The sequence below is a fragment of the Macaca mulatta genome, chromosome 15 (genome assembly GCF_049350105.2).
Source record: "Macaca mulatta isolate MMU2019108-1 chromosome 15, T2T-MMU8v2.0, whole genome shotgun sequence".
Classification (NCBI taxonomy): Eukaryota; Metazoa; Chordata; class Mammalia; order Primates; family Cercopithecidae; genus Macaca; species Macaca mulatta.
In genome coordinates, this window is record NC_133420.1 from 83,857,867 (window position 1) to 83,873,703 (window position 15,837).

The window sequence follows — 15,837 nt, forward strand, 5'->3', positions numbered from 1 at the left end:
GCGGTGGCCACCTGGAGAGGAAAAAGGACTGGAACCGGACCAAGGGCCAGGTGGATGCTTCCACGGACCCCAGGTGGGGCGCTGCTTTGACCTTGGCTTCGTCATCCCCGCGCTCTCTAGCTTCTTTCCAGGTGTGCCCAGCCACCTCAGAGCACAAGCGGCAGGTAACCCTTGGGAAAGTGCCAGACCGGGAAACTTTATCTGGGAGGTGACTCCGCCCACGTGGGCGGGCGGGGCGAGCCTGCGGGGGGCCGGGCAAGTGGCCCGGCCAGCGGCGCGGCGTCCAGGGAGGAAATGGATGCGGTGTGGGCCTGCCGGCTCCGGGGGCGGGGAAATCGAGTAGCTGCACTCAGGCCCCGCCCGAGACGGGGAGGGAGCGCCGGGCAGTCCCCTTTCTCCCTCCCTTGCGCTGGGCTGAGCCCAGAGCCGAGAGCAGGAGTCGGCTCTGAGTTCCCTGCTTGGTTTTTGGGTGGCAGCAGCCGGAGGAGGAACATGGCGCTCGTAGGCAGCCGAGCGGAGCTGGAAGCGGACGAGGTACGAGCCGATGGGGATTGCGGGCCCGGCCCCTGAAACCCTGGACAGGAGTCCAGGAGAGAAGAGTGAGCCCGGCTGGGACGGCCGAGGCCCCGCCCCCTTGGTCCCCTTTCTGGGGCGGGCGGGCTCCGGGTGGGGGCGCCCGGCCTTGGAGGTCTGTCCCGGCTGGAGCTAGGAGGGTCCCTGCGGCGCGCCGAGCGGACGCACTGCCGAGGTTCGGGGCGCCGGCCGGTGGGTCGTGGGGATGGAGGACCCACCTCCTGCCGGCACTTGGATGGGCGTGAGGGCGCGGGAGCGTAGGACCCGCAGCTCTGAGTTGTTCCGAGCCGGCTCAGCGACGCCTGTGCTTTACTTAGTCTGACCCTGAAGTCCCGGCACTAGACCTCTGGCTGTTCGTGGAATCATCCCTCGACCTGGGAATCTCACCTTCTATGGAAGTTTCCTGGTGGCAGAACCGAAAGGCTTACGATTGATGGAAAGAGCGGGCAGCCGGAGGAAGAATGAGTAGAGGGGTACCTGCCGCGACAGCAGGGCAGGGCTGCCAGGGGCTGGGGCTGGCGGGCCGAAGCCGCAGCCCAGGCTGTGGTGGTGCTTCTGTCTCGCTCCACTGGGCCCGGACATTTCCCGTAGCAGGTCCTCAGAGGGAAACCGCTTTGAGAACCGGCTCCGGCCTCCTTTGGTTTCAACTGTGAGTAATTAGCCACTTCCTCCAGTCGTGGCGCATCCGGGCCTGAGCACCCCGGGGCCAGCGCGCCGGACCTGTTGATTTATTATTGACTGTTCCTTTCAGCACCTGGCAACTCCAGAGACAGCGCTCTCCCTGCTCTTGAAGTTGAGACCGAGGCTCCAGCAGCAGCCAGCACTCACAGCTGCTGTTGCTGCCATCTTACCTGACTTGAATTGTACAAGTCGCTGCCTTTAGAAGGCTTTGGTTTCAAATGATGCAATAGTGGATGATCTGGAGGAGGCGGTTAAGATTCCCGTCCATCTCTTTAATGCCAGGAATCTCCTGACAAGGAATACTATACTTTAAATGTGGGCCTTAAAATAAACAAAACAAAAACTGAACTACAGCTCCTTTACATGACAGAGAGACAAGAGAGCAAGCTGGGCTGTCCAAACCCTTGCTTACAGCCTGTCCCTTGCATTGAGGGTCCCAAGACTGTAGAGTGAAATATTTGAATCCTCATCTGTTTGTGGGAGAAGATTTGCTGTGCTTAGGGCCATATAATTCTCTAGATCAGGGCATTGTTGAGCAGTGCTATTATTAATTAACACTGGGATAATAGGTGTAAACTGGGACTATTTCGGACATACTTTGACAAATGGTCACCCCAGCTATGCGCACTGCCTACTAGATGAACGGTTGCGTTGAGATGCATTAGCTGGTGCGGAGGGAAGTTAGGTTTCTGTGAGTGAAACTCTGTGGAAGTTTCAGAGTAGCAGAGAACCTAGCACACAGATACTTGGTAAATAAATATTTGTTGAATGAATGAAAGACTTCAGAAAAGATGTTGCTTAATAACATCTCAGTTTTTGCCATATCATTCATTTATTTTTCTTCATTCATTATTAGGCTTCTGTTACATGCTAGGTACTATACTAGTCCTAGTTGATGAGCAAAATACAAATAGAATTCTTTGTTCATGCCAAATGTACTTTTGTCCCTCACAGTGTACCACTTCCATTGCTATAAACTGAGCAAGCATTTATTGAGCATTTACTTTGTGCTCAAACTTGGTAGGTGCCTTAAAGAAGACATAGTTTTGCCTCTTTACGGTTCTCAGTCTGATTAGGAAGATACGACCTGTGTACAAGAACTCTAAAAAGGAGCTCTAATAAGTGTAAGCAAGTAGGAAGTAGTGTGTTGTAGACTGGATACCCTTGACTTATTTGTAGAATGTCCCTTACTGTAAATGGGCTTGAAGAACTCTAACCTCGAGTTCATAAGACCCTGTTCTTCAATTTTACTGGGTGTGCAAATAGCTTATTTCAGCTAGGAAGCTTTTCACGTATTTAAGAAGAGTTTGATAGTCTCTGTGGCCATATTTGATATTGATAGTTTTTATGGCCATTATTTGATATTCTGGGGAAGTTAAGAGGGACAAAGTACTTTGGAAGACCGAGGCGGGCGGATCATGAGGTCAGGAGATCGACACCATCCTGGCTAACACGATAAAACCCCGTCTCTACTAAAAATACAAAAAAATTAGCCAGGCATGGTGGCGGGCACCTGTAGTCCCAGCTACTGGGGAGGCTGAGGCAGGAGAATGGCGTGAACCCGGGAGGCGGAGCTTGCAGTGAGCTGAGATTGTGCCACTGCACTCTAGCCTGGGTGACAGAGCAAGACTATGTCTCAAAAAAAAAAAAAAAAGGGACAAAGTGATATAGTTGGAAAAGTACCAGGCTAGGTTTTAGGTAACCTGGTTCTTCCCTTTGTTCATCACTTACATGTGTAAACAGCTGACTAGGTGCCAAGCCCTATAATAGCCTGGAGGTACAACAGTGAACAAGACAGACAAGGTCCTTCCCATGACTGTTGACCTTGATTGATCAAGTCTGTCAACTTCAGAGGGCTCTTTCAGTTCCCTTATCTCCTTATCTGAAGAAGGAGGGGCTGGATTAGCCCTAAGTGTTCTTCTAGCTCTAAAGATCTAGGCTTTTCTTGAGATGGGGGGGAGGGGGATGAGGGGGAGGTTGGGGGAGAGGAAGTTTCTTTTGGGGGAAGGGCTAATTATATGGAAATCTTTTTCTTTAAAAGTACCCAGTGAATGAATGATGATGGTAGAGAAGCTCTCATGGTAGCTGTAGGATGGAGGTGTTCTTGGGTAAACTGATTTTTAAATTTGTGTTTTTTAGGTGCTAGTATGATAAATTTGGGAGCATAAAAGTTAGGACTTGCTTCCTCGTTGGAGGCAAAAACTGGTTACTGGGGAGCACAAGCATCTTAGATATTATGATGGTGTGTGGCCCTTTAAAGCTCAATCAGCAAAAGCTTATTTCTTAATATTTGAATTTCTCTCATTGGGTTTTCTTGCGTATTGCACTAGCAACATTGATAATGAGTTCATGGAAGATGTACAGAATATATTCAAGGTCAATCCAACAAATTTATTACATAGAGATGGCTGTGATTGGAGGACTTTCTGTCTTGTCAGTTGCTTGATCTTGAAGTCATCTTGGTTGGTTACCTTCACATACTTATGCGCTACTATTGGGTGCCTTGTGGCTTGCTTATATTTGGCCCTCAAATATAAGGATTTAAGAATTGAATGAAAATCATTTATGTTTTATTATTTAATTCAATTAAGGTTATTCAACTCACCAATAATGAATATCTAGCAGCTAATTAAGTTAAAAATTTTCTCATATGAGGCCTGGCGCAGTGGCTCATGCCTGTAATCCCAGCACTTTGGGAGGCCAAGGCGGGTGTATCTCCTGAGGTCAGGAGTTCGAGACCAGCCTGGCCAACATGGTGAAACCCCGTCTCTACTAAAAATAACGAAATATTAGCTGGGTGTAGTGGCGGGCGCCTGTAATCTCAGCTACTTGGGAGGCTGAGGAAGGAGAATCGCTTGAACCCAAGAGGCAGAGGTTGCATGAGCTGAGATCGCGCCATCGTACTCCAGCCGGGGCAAGAAGAGTGAAACTCCGTCTGAGAAAAAAGAAAATTTTTTTTCTCATATGAAATAAAGGTTTACTAAAAATCACTTTTCAGCCCGTGAGACCTTGTCTCTACAAAAATAAAAATATGAATAGTTAGCTGGGCATGGTGGTGCCTGCCTGTAGTCCCAAGTTATTCTGGAGGCTGAGGTGGGAGGATCACTTGAGCCCAGGAGGTTGAGGCTTCAGTGAGCTCTGATCATGCCACTGCACTCCAGCCTGGGTGACAGACCCTGTTTCCAAAGAAAACAAGAAAAATCACTTTTCAGAAAATAATTTTTTCAATAGTTTTACTTTTGCTGGAAAATAACAGTTTTGAATGTTTTTTGAAAAGTTGATTACATTGCTATTATGTAGTTATAGAAATTGGTAACTTGCATATATAATTTGATGCATTATATTTAACGTTATATTAAAAGTCACTCAGCAAATACAGTTATAAGGTTAAATGTTCATAACTTTTTTTTTTTTTTTTTTGAGATGGAGTCTCACTCTGTTGCCCAGGCTGGAGTGCAGCGGTGCGATCTCGGCTCACTGCAACCTCCGCCTCCCAGGTTGAAGCAATTCTCCTGTCTCAGCCTCCCGAGTAGCTGGGATTACAGGCGCATGCCACCATGTCCAGCTAATTTTTGTATTTTTAGCAGAGATGGAGTTTCCCCATGTTGGCCAGGATGGTCTCGATCTCTTGACTTCTTGATCTGGCCGCCTTGGCCTCCCAAAGTGCTGGGATTACAGGCATGAGCCACTGCGCCCGGCCAAATGTTCATAACTTTTTAAACTTTTTTTTTTTTTTTTTAATGGTGGGGGATGGAGTTTTGCTCTTGTCATCTAGGCTGGAGTGCAATGACGTGATCTCGGCTTACTGCAGTTTCTGCCTCCTGGATTCCAGCAATTTTCCTGCCTCCGCCTCCCGAGTAGCTGGGATTACAGGCATGTACCACCACGCCCATCCAATTTTTTTTATTTTTAGTAGAGATGGGGTTTCTCCATGTTGGTCAGGCTGGTCTCAAACTCCTGACCTCAGGTGATCCCTCCTCTTGGGCCTTCCAGAGTGCTGGGATTATACGCGTGCGCCACTGTTCCCAGCTGAGATTTATTCTTTCTTTCCACCAATGTTCATTGAACCCCTGTCAGGTGCTAACAGTCTTTAAATGCTGGATATACACACTAAAGACAGTTATTACCCTTGAGGAGCACAACGTCAAGTAAAACACTGAACACAAGTCACTGTACTATTTCTGTCTTTGGGTCAGGGTAGGTTTTAGGTCGGAAGGTCATATAATTTATCATTGAAAGCAGGGCACTCTGAGTAAATGTGTGCTTTCAGTAATTGCACCAAGACAACAGGTACAAACAGGGATGATTGGCTTCCCGTGTTTAGGGGCCAGCAAAGACTTGAAAGGAGAGATGGTATTTGAACTAGGTTTCAAAGGGCAAGCGGGATTGTGTTGGGCCCCCCAGTGGGAAGGCCTTGGGGGAAGTTGAGATGGGCGGGAATAGAGAGCACTTGGTCCAGTGGGAAGGAGAGTGTCGAAGGGCAGAAACCAAAAAGGCTAGGTTGGATCGTGAGTCATTGTATCCTGAGTGTCACGCTAAGGAGTTTGGGTTGTATCTCCTAAAAAATGGGAACCTGGAAGGGTTTTTTTTTCTTTTTTTTTCTTTTATTGAGACGGAGTTTTACTCTTTCGCCCAGGCTGGAGTGAAGTGGTGGGATCTCAGCTCACTGCAACCTCTGCCCCCATGGCCCAGGTTCAACCGATTCTCCCACCTCAGCCTCCTGAGTAGCTGGGATTACAGGCGCCTGCTACCATGCCCAGCTAATTTTTGTATTTTTAGTAGCGACGGGGTTTCGCCATGTTGGCCAGGCTGCCCTCAAACTCCTGACCTCAGCGTGATCCACCTGCCTTGGCCTCCCAAAGTGCTGGGATTACAGGCGTGAGCCACTGCAAACGGCCACATGGAAGGTTTTTGACAAGGCAATTGTGGTAAGATTGCTCATTTTAGGAAGATAAATCTGGTGAAGTGGATGCAGCCAGGATGTGGAGGTAGCAGGAGGACAAAAGGCTGTTGCAACAGTGAGTGTGGAAGATGATGAGTAAGGAAGTAGAGTAGACGCTGTGGCACTGGACAGAAGAGGCCAGAGTTGACGGATTTCTCAAAACATGAAAGAGGAATTGACTTGGTGGCCTGTCCCCCAGTTTGATGGTCAGTGGTGCAGTGAGGGAGGAGCCATTGAGTAATAATTCTGGGTTCCTTGTGTGGCTGGGTGGGGGTGCTGTCGCCTAAGGAGGAGGAGTAGAGTTCATTCCTGTCTCCTTTCAGGTGGGTAGAAGATGGGGAAGGACAACAAGCAGATGAAACTAATCCCTATGGCTCACTGAATTTTCTGATTGCGGAGCGTGGGCCATTTGTTAATGAGGGTAAGCATTTGGGCAGAGTTAAGAAAGGGTGTTTGTAAATTAGTTATGCTGGTTAGTGGAAGGAAGCAGCATCACTTTTCCGTCAGTCCCAACTCCAGCTCAGGTTAACAGACAGACATTTTCCTGAAATGTTTCCTGAAATGTTCAATCCTGAGTCTCTTTTGAAACCCTGTCTGTTTTTTGACAGCTGTTTTTCTAGTGAAACTTTTCCTCATTTTCTCCTGTCCCCCCTCTTTACCTGGATACCCACTTCCTTCCCTTCAAGTCTGGGTAACACGTATGCTTCTGCAGGCTAGTATCAGTTCTTCCTGTGCTAGCTGCTTGCCTTCTTATCTCAGTTCCCTGCCCATGGGTGCTGTTTCTAATCATCCAGTGTGAATCTGATACTGTGAGTTCAGTGAGGCTCAGAGTTTCCATCTAGCCATCTGTTGACAGCCCACCAATCTCCAGTCTTGGGTGCCCCAGTAGCATCTCAGGCAGAGTCTCCTGAAGTTACTTTGTATTCACCTCCCAAAGATAAGTACCTGGGGACTCCTGTGGGTGCCTTTTTTTTTTTTTTTTTTTTTTGAGACGGAGTCTCGCTCTGTCACCCAGGCTGGAGTGCGGTGGCCGGATCTCAGCTCACTGCAAGCTCCGCCTCCCGGGTTCACGCCATTCTCCTGCCTCAGCCTCCCGAGTAGCTGGGACTATAGGCGCCCGCCACCTCGCCCGGCTAGTTTTTTGTATTTTTTAGTAGAGACGGGGTTTCACCATGTTAGCCAGGATGGTCTCGATCTCCTGACCTCGTGATCCGCCCGTCTCGGCCTCCCAAAGTGCTGGGATTACAGGCGTGAGCCACCGCGCCCGGCCTGTGGGTGCTTTTGAGGCTTCCTGGGGGGAGGGATTTTCCTTTTTCCAGCCTCCTGTTGGCCACCACCTTAGTCAGCACTCTCCTCTTCTCCCCCTGTACTTCGTGGATCTGTGCTCCCTCCTGATGCACCAAGTCCGTGTATACCCAGAGCCACCATGGCCAGCTGCCATATTGTTGATGTCATCACACCTCTCTAACGGGACTCCTGAAGTGGGGAGTGCCTGGCAGTTCCTAATGCCATCATGCATCTTAAGCTCTTTATTTAAAGACTAGGTGTGTAGTAAAGCTTTTCACTGTGATCTGTGGACGTGTCCCCTTGGTATTGCTGATATTATGCTGTCATATTCATAGGGTCTACATATTTTAAAATATTTTGGTGAAATGATACACTGTATGTTTGTTGGATCTGAAGGTAACTAGTGAGTGACAATTTTTCAGTCTGACTTAATGTGTTGAGTATTGTGTTAGGTGCTGGAGAAGCAAATGCAGCTCCTGCCTCAGGCTATGGTCTAGTGGAGAGTGGGGCATGTGTGTGCTGAGAACCGCCTGGTGGAGGAGGGATGCCGGGGTACTTTGGGAGCACAGAGGAGGGCACCTCACCTGGGAGAGAGGGTAGTCAGGAATGGTTTCCTGGAGGAGGTCATTTCTTAGACATTCTGAGTCATGAAGAATGTGTAGGGGTTAGCCATGGAGAAGTGATGTGGGGAAAGGGAGCTCTTGAAGTGTCTTCCCGGAGAGGGAATAGTGGGATCAGTTGCAGAGGTGAGGGAGAGCCTGTGGTGCTCTGGACAGGTGGAGTGTCAGGAAACAAGGCTGGAGGGGTACTTGGTTAGAGTTCTCCAGAGAAATGGAGATAAACTACCCAGACTTGGGTATTTCTTCATACAGCAGTATGAAAATGGACTTATAGAATTATGGAGCCTGAGAAGCCCTACCATATGCTGTCTGCAAGCTGGAGAGCTGCGGAGGCTGGTAGTGTGGCTCAGTCCAAGCCCAGAGGCCTCAAAACCATGGAAGCTGATGGTATAACTCAGTCTGAGGATGGTGGCTTGAGAACATGGGGGACTGCAGGTGCAAGTTCTGGAGACCGAATGCTGGAGAACCTTGAGTTCTAATGTCCAAGAGAAGGAGAAAAAGGACTTCGCAGCTCCAGAAGAGGGAACAAGCAAATTTGACTTTCCTTTGTTTTCTTGTTCTATCTGGGTCCTCAGCTGAGTGGATGGTGCCCAACACTTTGGGTATGGGTAGGTCTTCCTTACTCTGTTCATGGATTCAAATGCCAGTCTCTTCTGGAAACACTCTCCCAGACATACCCAGAAATAAAAACTACCTGTTCTCTCTATCTGGTTATCCCTTCATCCAGTCAACTTGACACCTAAAATTAACTATCACAGGTAAGAAGGGCCGTTCAGAGACTTTCGTGTCAGATTGTGGAGATCATGGTGTGTGTCTGTGGGTTTCAGTGAGGAGTGGTGGGGAGTGAGCAGTACTTTAGGTGGCTCCCTGGCAAGGCGTGGAGGCTTATTGGAGGTAGACAAGCCCAGAGTGGTGGAGGCTGGTGTTTTGTCTGTTGAATGACTATTGGGACTCACTGAAGGCCCAAGGGTACCTAAGTATTAAGGTAACATGATGGGTAAGATATGGTTTGGACCTCTCTGAAAAAGACAATCAGAAATGTGGACACAGACAGCTGTAACCTGGAATGCAGGGTAGAGTCTGGAGAGGGTTCAAGTGGCCTGTGCGAAGAGGAGAAGAGGGCTCTCACAGGGCAGTCAACCTGGACATTCTCCTGCCTGCTGCCCACCCCACCTGCTGACTTCTTTCCAGACCAAGTCTTTACTGACTAGCTGTGTGACTTCGAGCAAGTCCCTTAACGTTCTTGCGCCTTGTTTTCCTCAGAGGCAACATGAAGGAGTTGAAACTGATGATCTGTCTGTAAAAGTTCCTTTGAGTTTTTGACGTGTGTCTTCTAGAAGGTGACATTCGACCTGGGCTTCATGAGGTGGAGTTTCAGCAGGCAGCAAGGGAGCAGATCACCCCTCATTCCTTCAGGCAGAGGGGAACAGCAGGGGACCTGCGCTCCTCAGGCGTGGTGAAGCAGGATGGAGGCCATGTGGTTGGAGCACAGTTTATGCCCACTTGAAGTGATTAAGGCAGGAGAGCTGCTGTGAGTGTGTTCCAGCCAGATTGATCAGAATCTGGCCTTGAATGCTTAGCTACAGAGTTTGGCTTTTCTTTTTTCTTTTCTTTTTTTCCTTAAAGAGACAGGGTCTCGCTCTGTCAAACGCAGGCTAGATTAGAGTGGTGTGATCATGGTTTACTGCAGACTTGACCCCCTGGGCTCAAGAGATCTCTTGCCTTAACGCCCCGCCCCCCTCACCTACTCCCTCCTCCCCCAGCAGCTGGGGGGACTACAGCACATGACACCATGCCCAACCAGTGTTTTTCCATAGAGATGGGATCTCGCTGTGTTCCCCAAGCTGATCTAAAGCCCGTGGGCTCGCGTGATCCCCCAGCCTTGGCCTCCCAAAGTGCTGAGACTACAGGTATGAGCCACCATGCCTGGCCCTGCCTTTTAAAAAAATTAGCTTTTGGCCAGGCGCAGTGGCTCATGCCTGCAATCCCAGTACTTTGGGAGGCCGAGGCAGTGGTGGTATCACCTGAGATCAGAAGTTTGAGACCAGCCTGGCCAACATGGTGAAACCTAGTCTCTACTAAAAATACAAAAATGTTCTGGGCATGGTGGCACATGCCTGTAATCCCAGCTACTCAGGAGGCTGAGGTAGGAGAATTGCTTGAACCTGGGAGGCAGAGATTGCAGTGAGTTGAGGTTGAGCCATTGCACTCCAGCCTAGACAAAAAGAGTGAAATTTCTTCTCAAAAAAAAAAAAAAAAAAAAAAATTTGCTTTTGACAGTGGAGACACACATGCACCCTTCTGTATTTGGGGAATATTTTTGCTTTTCTTCTTTTTTTGGGGTAAAGGAAGCAACGATAATGATTTCCATTTGTTTGGTTTCACTTTCCCTTTCCCAACCCCATTTCTAAGGTACAGTTTTAAACGGATGCCTATAAACTGAATTGCAGTGGGTGGTTAAAGAGACAGACAAGGTCAGAGGCACTTGGGTAATTTCACAGGTTTATGTTTCATCACATAGACTTTTACCTTAGGACTAAGTTCTGAGATACGAAACCAACTTGACCCACAGTGCTGGTGTGGGCAGCAGGACCAGTCACAGCTTCTTTGAGAAAGTGCTTGGTCCTCCTTTTCTCCCTCCCTGCTTTCTCAGACCACTTTGACCTGGCATTCTGGACAACCATGAGTCACAGTCCTTCCACTCAGAACCAAAGGAAACAAACCTCAGATTCTCACATTGTTTTTCAGACCAAATGGAGTATGATCTTTTTGAGAGGAGGTGGACAAGACAGATGAGGACAGAGAGGGAGAGTCCTTCAGAGGGGGAAGTGAGGCCTGACTCCAAAATCCTCCCCAAAAAGTACTCGTATGTCACCCGTTTGCAGAATCATCAGTCGAGGGCTCATTGACCTAGACCAGGTCCTCGATGTGCAGAGCAGCACTGAGCTTCTGAGGGAGTGGCCAGCTGGGCTTAGATTCTGGTTTCCCATTTGCTCTCTGACTTTGAACCTGTGATTTCACTTCTGACATTCTTCATTTATGAAGGATGAAGTCAGATTGTATTTTATAAAGCACCTGACACATAGAAGGTACTACTAAAATGCAAATTCACTTTCTGTTTATGCTTTTAAAGTATTGCTGCCACTGGTTCATTATCTATGGATTTAATGTAGAATCTGCAGCTAACATTTTGGTGTGTTAAAATATATTTTAACCTTATTTTTGCAGTCAATTGAAAAGAGAATTCTACAGAAGAAACAGAAGGGAAGTGATTGGCCCAAAGTCACTCAGCTGGCTTAGGCAAGAATCAGGGTTAGAAACTAGGTTCCCTAACTCTAAACTCATTGCCCTTTCCACTAGGTCAGGCGGCCCCAAACTTCTCTACAGTGGTACAGATGTGTGGCTTACACAGCCTAAATATTTAAATGCCTTTTATGGAGGAAGTTTGCTGCAGACTCCTGTACTAGGTGGTCAGCAAACTTCTGACCTTCTAGGGGTGTTGTAAGTTTGTTTGTAATGTGTTGTAAGCCTTATGAATTAAATGTGCTTATTTCCTTCAGGTGCATGAAAGCGTCAAAAAAATAGGAAAAATAGAAATTTACTTGACACATCCCATTAATTAGTTTGGTTGTAAGTTCTGGAGTCAGTTGGATGTGGGTTTGAATCCCTGCTCCTCCATGTATAACCTGGGATAAGTTACTCAATCTATCTATTCCATATTCACCAGATAAATGGCAATAATATAACCTGTTGTGAGGGTTAAAGGAGACCTATGCAACGCTTAGCATGGCGGACCCAAAAGTTGGCTTGTGGCATTGTCAAGGCTGCAGTCTGTGGCTGCTCACAGGCATTGTATACATAAGGATTGGCCCAGCCAGGGTCTTGCAGAAAAACCTTCCTCTGTGATGGAGTCCTGTAGGATAAATAAATCACCTTTCAGGCTAATACCCAGGACTCCAGCTGGGTAAATTCTTTGAGTTTACATCCTCCCACCTTTCCTTTCCTGAGTGGGAGGGGAATCACTTCACAAGAAAGAGAGTAGTAAACAGGGGCTCAAAGGGCCATCTGTTCCAGCTCTATCTAAAACTGAAAAGTGTTAATATTTGTCAGCAAGGGAGGTGATAGTGCCAGTAATATTTTGGAAACAGCATTTGGTTGCTGACACATAAATGGTGTTGTAACCTTTGTTTTTTCCAAACATTTTGGTGAATGTCATAAAGTTCTTACAGGGTTTTCATGTAGTACCCAGATGTTGGTAGGAGACTATGGCCTGTAAAAGGTATGTTTGTGTTCAGTTGCTGAATATAAGAGGCTAAAAGGTAAAGGAAGTAAGAGTGTGTAAGCATTCCTGAGTCCTGAAGGGACTCTAGGGTTCTTGCTGTGCCCTAAAGCAGTGTACTGTGCTAGACTGCTTTTTTTTTCCAGCCGCTAGCAGCTGACAATAGACTGCTCTTTCTAAAATGCAAGTCCATTTTCACCTTGCCTCTTAAAATCTGTCCACAGCTTCTCATTGCCTTTAAAGTAACATGCAAACACCTTAGCATGACATATGATAAAACAAAAACTTCAGCAGAATTAAATTTAAAGGAGTTTAACTGAGCAATGAAAAGATTCGTGAATCAGTCTCTGGAGCCAGAGCAGGCTCGGAGACTGCAGCGCAGCCATGTGGTGGAAGAAGATTTATGGACAGAGAAAGGAAAGTGACGTGCAGAAAACGGAAGTGACGTGCAGATACAGCTGGATTGGTTACAGCCCAGAGTTTGCTTTATTTGAACACGGTTCCAACCGTTATCTACATTCGATGGGCCAAAACTCGGTGATTGGCACAAGAGTAGGTAAGGTCTGTTTACACCTCCACTTGTAGCTCATGATGTACCGAGAAACCTTTAGGCCAAACTTAAAATACGTAAGGAGGCAGCTTTAGGCTAAACTTGATGTAACACATGTAAGGCCTTTCTTACTCTCTTGGTAAGTGGTTCTCATATTTTAGTGTGTGTAGAAATCACCTGGCTGGGGTACAGGCGGCCTGTTACAATGCATATCCCTGTGTCTCACTGCCAGTGATTCTTGCTCAGTAGGTCTGGGGTGGGTCCTAGGATCTCGCATTCCTAACCTGGACTTTTAACCTCGGCCATTCTGATGTGCTTGTGGTTTCTTTTCTCATGCCCAGCTTCCCAAAAGGTGGTCATTTCTTCCCAACTTTTCCATACACTGTTCCCTCACCTGGACAATTCTTTTTAATCATTCAGTCCTCCTCAGGTACCACTCCACCTCCAGGTGCTCAGTAACTAGTCATGCGTCATTACATGAGGAGATGCTCTCTGAGAAATGTGTTGTGAGTCAGTGTCGTCATTGTGCCAGCATCATAGTGTATTTACACAATCCTAGATGGTACAGCCTACTACACACCTAGGCTCTCAGGCATAGCCTATTGCTCCCAGGTTACAAGCCTGTACAACATGTTACTGTACTGAATACTGTAGGCCAGTATAACACAATGATATTTGTGTATCTAAACATAGAAAAAGTACAGTAAAATGTGGTATACAATATAAAAAGCAGTACACCTGCATAGGGCACTTACCATGAATGGAGCTTGCAGGACTGGAAGTTGCTCTGGGTGTCAGTGAGTGAGTGGTGAGTGAATGTGAAGTCCTAGGACATTATTACACGCTAGACTTTATGAACACTGTACACTTAGGCGGCAGCACATTTATATTTTTTAATAATAAACCTTTGATTAATGGAACTTTTTTACTTTATAAACTTTTAAAATTTTTAAAACTTTTTGGCACTTTCCTTTTTTTTTTTTTTGAGACGGAGTCTCGCTCTGTCACCCAGGCTGGAGTGCAGTGGCGTGATCTCGGCTCACTGCAAGCTCCACCTCCCGGGTTCATGCCATTCTCCTGCCTCATCCTCCCGAGTAGCTGGGACTACAGGCGCCCGCCACCACGCCCAGCTAATTTTTTTTGTATTTTAGTAGAGACGGGGTTTCACCGTGTTAGCCAGGATGGTCTCGATCTCCTGACCTCGTGATCCGCCCGTCTCGGGCTCCCAAAGTGCTGGGATTACAGGCATGAGCCACCGCGCCCGGCCGATTTTAAAAACTTTTTGGCACTTTCACAATAACACTTAGCTTAAAACACACACTGTACAGCTATACAAAATATTTTCTTTATATCCTTATTCAAACTTTTTTCTATTTTAAAAGTTTTTTACTTTTACTTTGTAAACTTTTTTAAAGAACTAAGATATAAACACACACATTAGCCTAGGCCTACACAGGGTAAGGATCACCAATGTCACTGTCTTCAGGGGCAGTAAGATGCCTGGAGTTGTCATCTCCTATGACAATGCTTTCTTCTGAAATACCTCCTGAAGGACCTGCCTGAGGCTGTTTTAGAGTTAACTCTTCTTTTTTTAATAGCTAGAAGGAGAACTGTACACTCTAAAATCACGATTAAAAATACAGTATAATACATAAACGAGTAACAGTTGTTTTTATTATTCTGTACTATACATAATCGTATGTGCTATACTTTTATATAACCGGCAGTGCAGTAGGTTTGTTTATACCAGCATCACCACAAACATGTAGGTAACTCATTGCACTATGTGTTATAATGGCTATGACTAGGCGATAGGAACTTTTCAGCTCCACTCCAATCTTATGGGACCACCGTGGTGTATGTGGTCCATCACTGACCGTGTTGTAGTTGCACAGCTTTTGTCTGTATTTAGCATTCCTGGCTGCCTTGAGAAGAACTATTCCTTCTTTGGCATACATGCTGTGGCATCCAACAGGAATGGGATGTAGGCGTTAACTATGATTCTTTCCTGCTCTGTAAAATTCTAGCCTTATGAATGTACTTACAAAAAGTAAACTTTATACATAACTGCTAATTAAGTTAATAGCTACAAATAAGGATTTAAGTGTGCCAGGCACTGAGGCATCAGGCTGCACTCAGCAACTGTGAAGCAGGCATTAGAATCCCCATTTGATTGATTAGGAGACTGAAGCTCACAGAGAGGTTAAGTTACTTGATGAATGGCACATTGCCAGCAAGTGGAAGGACTCCACTGTGTCTGGTGCCTTGCAAGCTTGCCCATGTTCTTTTCTCTTTCCTACATGCCTTGCTAGGAACAGATACCACAAATCTGAAATTCAGGTGTGTCAGAAAAGAGGCTGATTTTTTTTTTTTTTTTTTAAATTCTTTGTCCTACTTGAGACTTTGGATCCAGTGACAATCCCTTTTGTTCAGTTGTTAATGGCTTAAAAGTGCAACCGTTTGTGCATCCTTCTAACAGGAACCTAAACATATTGGATAAATAGCAACTGTCTTAAGGAATGAATAGAAAATCAGGAAAAGTCATCATCCATATGAACTCTACATATCATCTGCTTTCTTGCAAATTGTACTAATCCGTTCTCATGCTGCTGATAAAGATATACCTGAGACTGGGCAATTTACAAAAGGAAGAGGTTTAATGGACTTACAGTTCCCCATGGCTAGGGAGGCCTCACAATCATGGCAGAAGGCAAGGAGGAGCAAGTCACGTCTTACGTGTATGGCAGCAGGCAAAGAGAGAGCTTGTGCAGGGAAACTCCCATTTTTAAAACCATCAGATCTCTTGAGACTTATCCACCATCACGAGAATGCACAGGAAAGACTTTCCCTGGTGATTCAATTACCTTCCACTGGGTCCCTCCCACAACGCATGGGAATTGTGGGA

At 46.6% G+C, this 15,837-nt stretch overlaps 1 protein-coding gene across 1 annotated transcript in view; it reads left to right on the forward strand.

Moving 5' to 3' along the window:
- Positions 1-255: 255 nt before the first annotated feature.
- Positions 256-15,837, forward strand: part of TTC39B (tetratricopeptide repeat domain 39B) — a 141,885-nt gene continuing 126,303 nt past the window's right edge. The window contains exon 1 of the mRNA XM_015117669.3: positions 256-534. Coding sequence (XP_014973155.1) covers positions 295-534 — 240 coding nt within the window. The 5' untranslated portion in view covers positions 256-294. The remainder of the gene's footprint in view (positions 535-15,837) is intronic.